The following is a 9,111-nucleotide window of genomic DNA, read 5'->3' on the forward strand; positions in this document are numbered from 1 at the left end:
CCCCTGGTGCCAGTTCTTACAAATAGCGAAGAATCAGCATTACTTCGCATGAATCCAGCCTTTTCCAGAACAGAACTGAGCTTGGCATACCAAGCTCTTGGTGATTGTTTCAATCCGTATATGGCCTTGTGCAATTTACAAACCATGTTGCCTTTAATACCATCATAGCCTGGAGGAGGTTGCATATACACTTCTTCCTGCAGCTCGCCGTGAAGGAAAGCATTCTTCACGTCCATTTGGTAGAGTGACCATCCACAATTGATTGCAACTGACAGTAAAACCCTGATTGAGTTCATCTTGGCCACCGGTGCGAATGTTTCCTTATAATCTACACCAAAGGTTTGGGTGAAACCTCGAGCAACAAGTCTAGCCTTGTGTCTCTCGATAGATCCATCAGCTTTGAATTTAGTCTTGTAAATCCAACGACTTCCAACAGCCTTTTTTCCTGGTGGTAGTTGAACTAGGCTCCAGGTGCAATTCTCTTCCAGTGCACGAATCTCTTCTTTCATGGCTTGGTTCCATTGTGGGAGAAGAGAAGCTTCTTGAAAGCTTCTTGGTTCATAGTGCTTATCAATTTCACTGAGAAATGCAGCATGAGATGTTGAGAACTTACTAAAGCTGATACATTCATTGATTGGATGTCGTGAGGCATATGTAACATAGTCCTGCAACCTAGCTGGAGGTTTTCTGATTCGAGGAGGATTTCTTTTAATCACCTGAGACTCTGTAGAGGGCGGAGAAGGATCAGAGTAGGGCTCGTCTTCACTCTCACTGGCAGTAATTTGGTCAGTTTGAACTTCTTCACAATCTGGACTTACAATGACTGATCTCTTTTCCAACATCGGATAATTAAAGTTTTGAGGGAGTGGGAACATGTCAACTAAATCCTCCCCCTGACTTGTAAAATAGGGATAGTCTTCTTCGAACTTCACATCTCTTGAAACTGTGCACTTCTTAGTGACTGGATTGAAACACTTGTATCCCTTTTGAGTGGTCGAGTATCCCATAAACACACACTTGGTTGCCCTGGCATCTAGTTTGTCACGGTTCAAGGTTTGGATGTGAACAAAACACACACAACCAAACACCTTGAGATGTTTCAAATCTATTTTCCTCCCCTTGAGAACTTCATAGGGAGATTTAAACCCTAGCACACGACTTGGAAGTCGATTGATGAGATAAGTGGCAGTAAGGATGGCAAACGACCAAAATTTCTTTGGAACGTGCATGTGAATCATGAGAGCACGAGTTTTTTTCCAAGAGATCTCTATTTTTCCTCTCGGCTACTCCATTTTGTTGGGGAGTCCCCACACAGCTGGTTTGATGTATGATACCCTGAGAACTTATGTATTGAAGCATGTTGTTGGATAGAAATTCAGTGCCATTATCTGACCTTAAAACCTTAATGTTTGATTGAAATTGCGTTTTAACATGCATGTGAAAGTCTTTGAAAATGGTAGGGACTTCACTTTTTGATTTCATAAGATATAGAAAACTTGTTCGAGAGAAATCATCAACAAATAGAACAAAATATTTAAAACCTTCCATTGATTCAGTTGCAGGTCCCCATACATCAGTGTGTATCATTTCAAAAGGTTTACTTGTCCTAGACATTGAATTACCCAAAGGTAGCCTAGTAAACTTAGAAAATTGACAAGTATCACAAGTAGGATAGGGGTTACAAAAATTTGGAAACAGTTTTGACAAGACAAGTTCAGAAGGGTGAGCTAATCTCCTATGCCAAAGTTGGTTTTCATCTATGGACTTCGATTGAGCTTGAAGAGCCTGAGTGAAACATGCATTCTTGCACAGGTAGTAAAGTCCATTTATGAAGACCCCTTCACCAATCATCTTCATGGTGAGAACATCCTGAAACATTACTTTATTTGGTGAGAAAATAGCACGGCAGTTTAAGGTGTTGGTGATCTTTCCAATTGACAAAAGTTGGAAGGGAAAGGTTGGTACATAGAGGGCAGTGGAAGGTGTTTTTTGAGAGAGTAAGTTTATTTCTCCTTTTCCCAAAACTAAGACATTTTTTCCATTTGCAACAGACACATGTGAGGGGCTTGAAATTTTTTTAAAATGATGTAAATTTGTAACTTTGTTTGTCATATGATCTGTGGCGCCTGAATCAATTATCCAACAATCAATTTCAGTACTAGTTAATAGGGCAGTAGTAAAGGCTTTGAGTATACCTGATGCTTCTCCCTTTGGAACTTTCTCATTTCCAGCAAGAAATCCGGCAAATTGTCCCAACATAGCTGTGTGACTACCCTCTTCATTGCCTTGACCATGTGAGCCTCCTCCGTGCCCCTTACTTTGTAGGTAAGCTGCAAATTCATTGATCAATGACAATGGATTGGCAGTGAACTCCATGGATCCTTGTGAGATAGTAGGAGCGTGAGCATTAGCAAGTTGTGCCTTGAAATGAGGTTGAAATTGTTGTGAGGACCTTGGTATCATCCTTCCATCTTTGCTGAACTTAGGCTTGAGTTCAGGATGGAGTTCCCAACACTTGTCTTCCTCATGACCAACACCATTGCAATATTTGCATTTTAGATGTGTGTTTCTTCCCTTGTATACCTTGGCTTCTGAGTTCTTGTACTTTGATGCATATGCCCGAGTCTCTGTTAATCTAGGATTGTGATCAACATTCATAACCTTCTTCCTTGCTTCTTCTCGTTGGATAGTTGCACAAACATTGTTGAAGGTAGGCAGGTCTTGACTCATCAAGATGTGACTCCTTAGGTCCTCATACTCAGAGCTCAAACTCCCTAACAGCTGATAAATTTTGTCTTCCTCAGTTCGTTTTAGGAGAATGGTAGGATCTGTGGTATGAGGGAGATATACATCCAACTCATTCCACATGGCTTTGAGGCTCCCAAGGTGTTGAACAAATGCTTTCCCTTCTTGTTGAGCACTGGCAATGTCCTTCTTTAATTGGAAGACCCGTGCATAGTTGTTTTGATTTCCATACATATCCTGCAAAGCTTTCCAAAGATCATGTGCGGAATTGGAGTAGCTAAAAATTTCAGCAACATGTTTCTCCATGGTGTTGAGCAGCAAGGACATGACAAGTTGATCTTTGCAGAGCCATGCATTGTATGTAGAGGAAGAACTGTCTGGAGCTTCCACGCTTCCATTTACAAACCCTAACTTCCCTTTGCCTCCGAGAGCTAGTGAAACAGCTCGGGACCAAGGAAGATAATTGAACTCGTTCAAGAGAACTGAACACAAACGTTGATTGATGTTAACCTCAACGTCTGAGAAGTTTAGAGAGAGATTGTGCCGGGTTTCCTCATCATGATTCACAGAACTTTCTTCAGTCATGACTTAGACTTTGAAAGAAAGAAAAAATTGCAGCAGCAAGAATGGCAGAGACAGGTTACAAATGAACCTGCTCTGATACCATGTAGAATTTTTGATGTGTATTTCATGAAGAAACAATTACAAATGAAACATATATATAGGAAAAGAAAGTAGACATAAGCCTAACTTGCCTAACTTGCCTAACTTACCTAATTTCCTAACTTGCCTAATTTACACAAAGAATGTTGACTAGCCTAACTTCACTAGTCATCCAACATGTTTATTTCATGCATGCATTTTACACAAAGAATGTTGACTAGCCTAACTTCACTAGTCATCCAACATGTTTATTTCATGCATGCATTTTAACACAAGATATGACTTGCATGCATTCTTCCAACAAGTATATATGGAAAACAACTCCCTTTCTGGGAATGTTCCATCATCTTTTGGAAATTTAAGTCGATTAACTGATCTGCATCTCGAGGATAACAACCTTCAGGGCACCATCCCTTCAACTTTATCTCAGTGTCCCAATTTGGTGAACTTAACTCTTGGTGATAACAATTTCACTGGTATCATATCCCCAGAATTAATTCGTCAGTCTTCTTCATATGTTCATTTGGATTTTTCTCGAAACCATTTGACTGGCTTTCTTCCCATGGAAGTAGGACAATTGAAAAATCTAGAACATTTTGATGTTTCTGGAAACCTGTTGTCTGGTGAAATTCCTCGAAGTCTTGGAAGTTGTGAAACCATACAATATCTTTACTTGCAAGAAAACTTCTTCCAAGGGACAATTCCATCAGAGTTGAGTTCACTACGAGGTATTGAAACCTTATCTCTCGCTCGCAACAACTTGTCAGGGACAATTCCGAAATTCTTGGCGAATTTTACATTTCTGCAATCCTTGAATCTGTCTTATAACAATTTAGAGGGCATGGTACCAATCGAAGGAGTTTTTCGGAATGCAACTGCCACAACAGTCCAAGGGAATACAAAGCTCTGCGGGGGCATACCAGAGTTTCAATTGCCAAAATGCGAATTTCGACATTCCAACAAAAAGGGGTTGAGCCTAACCTTGAAATTGGTAATCTCTCTCCTTTGTGGGCTTTCTGGAGCCTTTTTTTCATTTGCCGTTTTGTACCTTTGTTGCTTCCGTAGTAAAAAAAAGGAGGATCCTTCGAGTGATTCTGAAAAATTTCCTAAGGTGTCTTACCAAAGTCTTCTTAAAGCGACTGATGGATTCTCTTCTGCCAATTTGATTGGTATGGGAAGTTTTGGGTCAGTTTATAAAGGATTACTTGATCAAGTTGGAACAACAGTTGCTATCAAGGCACTCAACCTCGCTCGACACGGTGCTTCCAAAAGTTTCATTGCTGAGTGTGAGGCTTTGAAAAATATTAGACATCGTAACCTTGTGAAGGTACTTTCTGTATGCTCCGGATTCGACTATCGTGGTTTTGATTTCAAGGCCTTAATTTACGAGTTCATGGTGAATGGGAGCTTAGAGGAATGGTTGCATCCAGCTCAGACAAGTATTGATCCGAATCAGAGGCAAAGGAGGTTAACTTTTTCTCAGAGGTTGAACATTGCAATAGATGTTGCAATGGCATTGGATTATCTCCATCATCACTCTCACGTGCCAATAGTTCATTGTGACCTCAAACCCAGCAATGTTCTTCTCAACGATGATATGATTGGACATGTAGGTGACTTTGGGTTGGCAAGATTCCTTCCAAGAACTCTTGAAGATGGTTCTGGTAATCAGTCAAGCTCCATCGGAGTTAAAGGAACAATCGGTTATACTCCTCCAGGTAAAACGTACTCACTTTCTTTTCACTTTTTTCAGTATTCATTTATAATTTAGGTTTTTTTTTTCAAGTATTAAAATAAAAACATTTGTACAAATGTAGAGTATGGTATGGGGCATGAAGTGTGGCCACAAGGTGACGTGTATAGTTACGGCATCCTCCTGTTGGAAATATTTACGGGAAAAAGGCCAACTGGCGACATGTTTCAAGGATCGTTAAATCTTCACAACTTTGTCAAGGCAGCACTGCCTGACCATGTGTTAGATATTGTGGATCCAGTTCTTATTCAAGAAAAAGAGAGTGCAAACCAACGTCTTACTGAGGCTAGCACAACGATTCGCATCAAATTTGAAGATAGCTTGATTTCAATCTTAGAAATTGGTGTTGCATGCTCCGCAGACATGCCTGGGGAAAGGTCGGACATCACTGATGCTATGGCTGAGATGTGTCGGATCAGAAACAAACTTCGAGCAGATAAAATGTTGGATTAGAATAAGCATACTGTTAAGTATTAGCATGTACCTAATAATCTTGTTTCCCTTTGTGGAAGTCGAAGTTCTAAGATTTGCGTGATCAATAAAAACCGTATACTTGATAACTTGTCTGACGGACTTCAATCCACTTTCTTACTTCGTTCCGTTGAGTTATACTTAATGCATTTGGCGTAAGGTGAATTTAAGCTCGTACTTCTTGCTGCATGTGTTATCAAAATCTGGAACGAGTATCGGATTTACATGTCAAGATTTCGTAATTTGTATCGTAACAATTTCTTCTTTAAAAGGAAAACTTGTATGTTCTAGAGCAAAACCCATTCGGTCTTGACTCCTGCAAGGTCCTTTTATCTATGAAATATCCAAGCATCAGGATTAGATTCAAAGGATAGGGGAAAGCCATGATTCAGAAGGCTTACTTTATGTTCCTTTGCCTTGTAGTTTATTACTTCCACAGTTGAAACTAGAATAGATACAAAACTAATAAAGTGTGTGTAGTAGATTTTAAAGAAATTAATGAAAATGACTTGAAAGTTTTGAGTTTTAACGATAAGGACAAAATAAAGGGTAAAATGAATAGTAACATGATTGACTTTTTAATGTAAAAATATAATTTTTCGTTAAAATGAATAATACTAAGAGCTTTTCATTCAAATTCCCTAGACTTTATCCCGAACAGGACGGTGAAAGCCTGAAGAGATTCATTTGCATAGACTTAATTGTTGTGTGATTACTTATGGGTCATGTGTTGACAATAATTGAAGACCATTATTTGCTTTCTGTTGTGGCGTGGAAGTCTTCATTCAAGAGAAGACATGATGACTACCACAAGCGAAGTTGGTAGCAGGTTTTGACTTTGGGTTGCGTGCAATTGTGAATGCTTTATCTTCTATGCATTAAATGGCAAATGGAGAAAAAGGTATTCATCAATTTAACCTCTGAACTTGTAAGGATTGATCAATTTCCTCTCTTAAATTTAATTTTGGCCAATTTTCCCCATCAACTCTCATAATTAGTCAATTTGCACCGTATTGTTAATTTTTTTTTTCAATTTTCCATCTATTATTCCGTTAAGTAGATATCCACATGATTGCCTTCAAAGGTCAAAAAAATCATTTTCCCTACACCTTCTATCTTCTTCATTTTCTTTGAACTTTCTCTTGTTCTTCCTTTTCTCCAACCCGAGCCCGTGATTGCCGCCAACGCCTCCCTCCGTTGTTTGCAACCCAGTCCATTGATATGTTGCTTTTGCAGTTTGCAGCTACCTACACCTCATCGCCTCCTCCCTCGACCTCGTCTACCTCTGGTAAGGTGCAGGGAAACCTACTTAACGGAAAATGACAGTAGGGTGCAAATTGAAAAAAAAATGACAGTAGGGTGCAAAATGACTTTTTTGACCTTTAAAGGCAGTCATGTGGATACTTACTTAACAGAAGAATAGATGGAAAATTAAAACAATTAATAGTAGGGTGCAAATTGACTAATTATATGCGTTGAGGGGGAAATTGCCCAAAATTAAAGTTATGGGAGGAAATTGGCCAAAAATTGATGAATCTATACTATATATTAAGAGAACACACCTTGTCAACCTTTTTGCCTACTTTTTCCAATTTTGCCCCTCACTTTTGAATACACAATATTGAAATGAGGAGGTCAAAATAGTAATTTTGTACATTTTGACAAAAATGACAATCATATTCCCTTTTTTCCTATTTTGCCCTCACTTTTGATACACAATATTTACATAAGGAGGGCAAAATAGTAATTTTGTATAAAAATATTTACATAAGATAAAAATATGCACTTATTAAGAGAAATTGTCTCACCATCATTTTTTTCATATAGGTAAGTGAAACCATGATGTTTTTTGGATAGTTTGAATGAACTGAAGCGGTTGCGCTTGAGGAGAACGTGGAAGAAGGTGAGTTGTTGTTCACACACATAAAATGTGTGCTCTCTGCTAGTACTTATGGAGAAAAGGGTTGCAAGCTGTAGGCCAGGTACAGCAAAGGGTTTGAATTTGGCGTGTGAACTAAACACCGATTGATCATAGTTGTTGGCGTCACTTTAATGGGTTGCTGATGTATGCTTGTAACTTAATGCAATATTTGTGCATTTGGTAAGCATCCGGAGGTGACCACAAAGGAGAGAAAATCAGAGGGAAGAGTGGTATCTCATAGGGTAGGATGACCTCTTGGGAAATACTGTGAGAGGGTGTACAAAGGTTTCGGATTTGTGTTATGTTGATTTAATTCAAGTGTATCTTGCACTTGTTACTATTCTCATTGTGAAGAGCAATCTCTCCGGGGACGCATGCATGTTGATTCCGAACCTCGTAAATTTTCCATTGTCTATATTTTTTGTTTATTTTATTTTGCTTAACTGAGGTTGTAAATTGAATCTCGGTTCTGCTTAGCCAAAAGCACAACATAAATAAAAACTAATAGTCCTTCAACCAATAGTATCATAGGTGAAGTCAATGCAGAGAAAAAGATTACCTTTCTATACTATCAGAAAGTGTGTATACTATTATTGGTCTTGTTTGACTACGTACATAACAATAACATGTCATACTATCTAAATGAAGACGATTTCCCGACAAATCCATGCCCCACTAGTATGCAAATTCTGCCGTGAGAAAGATGGCGAAGAAAACTTTTAGATTATGGTAGACGTTGGGATCCATCTTAGGTCTACGCTAGTCAACTCTCTTAGTCTAAGAATTACATTAATGCTTTCGTTGTCAGTAGTCTATATATTTTGCAATTTCTTTAACCTCACACATTCCTGTTTATTTAATCATGTATATTATTTTCGTTTAATTTATTCAACTTAATGACTAAAAATAAAAAGTGAATCATCTCTTTATATTTACGATATACTTTACAATAGTCTTTAATCATGTACATTGTTTTCGTTTGAATGATAATGTTACTACTTCATATTAGTTTTCTTCTTTTATGTTAATGCATCCTGCTTTCACTATTGCCATTAAGAAGAGCCTGTCTTGGATTCTCGCTTCGTTTATCTTCCCAGTTTTCCAACCCAGCCCATGTAAAATTACAATGCTTCTTGTCTATAGCCTGGTCGTAAACTATTCAAATACCTTCGAGCAGATAAAATTTTGGATTAGAATAAGCATACTGCTAAGTATTGGCATGTACGTAATAATCTTGTTTCCTTATGTGGAAGTCGAAGTTCTCATATTTGCTTGATAAATAAAAACAGTGTAGTTGATAATTTTTTTGACAGACTTCAATCCATTTACTACTTCGTACCGTTGAGTTATACTTAATATGCATTTCCATGATGAGAATATTTTTTTTTTTTTTTTGCATGGAGGGCTACTTCAATGAGGTTTTACCCACTGACATAGCTACATACATTGTGATAACTCAGTTTGGGGAAGATGGGAAGAGCAGATTTAGCAAGTTCTGCCCCGGGTAGGCTAATGAAGTCGCTAATGAAGCCGGGTGGTTATTGAAGCAAGTTGAGAT

At 38.3% G+C, this 9,111-nt stretch overlaps 1 protein-coding gene across 1 annotated transcript; it reads left to right on the top strand.

Annotated features, from left to right (window-relative positions):
* Nucleotides 1-3,715: 3,715 nt before the first annotated feature.
* Nucleotides 3,716-5,724, top strand: LOC103425384 (receptor kinase-like protein Xa21). The gene is made up of 2 exons (XM_070824644.1): nucleotides 3,716-5,126; nucleotides 5,226-5,724. Exons 1-2 carry the CDS (start codon nucleotides 3,719-3,721, stop codon nucleotides 5,612-5,614), a joined length of 1,797 nt encoding a protein of 598 aa, XP_070680745.1. The 5' UTR covers nucleotides 3,716-3,718; the 3' UTR covers nucleotides 5,615-5,724.
* The last annotated feature ends 3,387 nt before the right edge of the window (nucleotides 5,725-9,111 follow it).

Source organism: Malus domestica, chromosome 01, assembly GCF_042453785.1.
Source record: "Malus domestica chromosome 01, GDT2T_hap1".
Lineage (NCBI taxonomy): Eukaryota > Viridiplantae > Streptophyta > Magnoliopsida > Rosales > Rosaceae > Malus > Malus domestica.

Coding starts and splice junctions, on each gene's coding strand:
- LOC103425384 (XM_070824644.1), top strand. CDS start 3,719: ATGGAAAACAACTCCCTTTCTGGGAATGTTCCATCATCTTTTGGAAAT. Junction 5,127..5,225: donor AATCGGTTATACTCCTCCAG/GTAAAACGTACT, acceptor GTACAAATGTAG/AGTATGGTATGGGGCATGAA.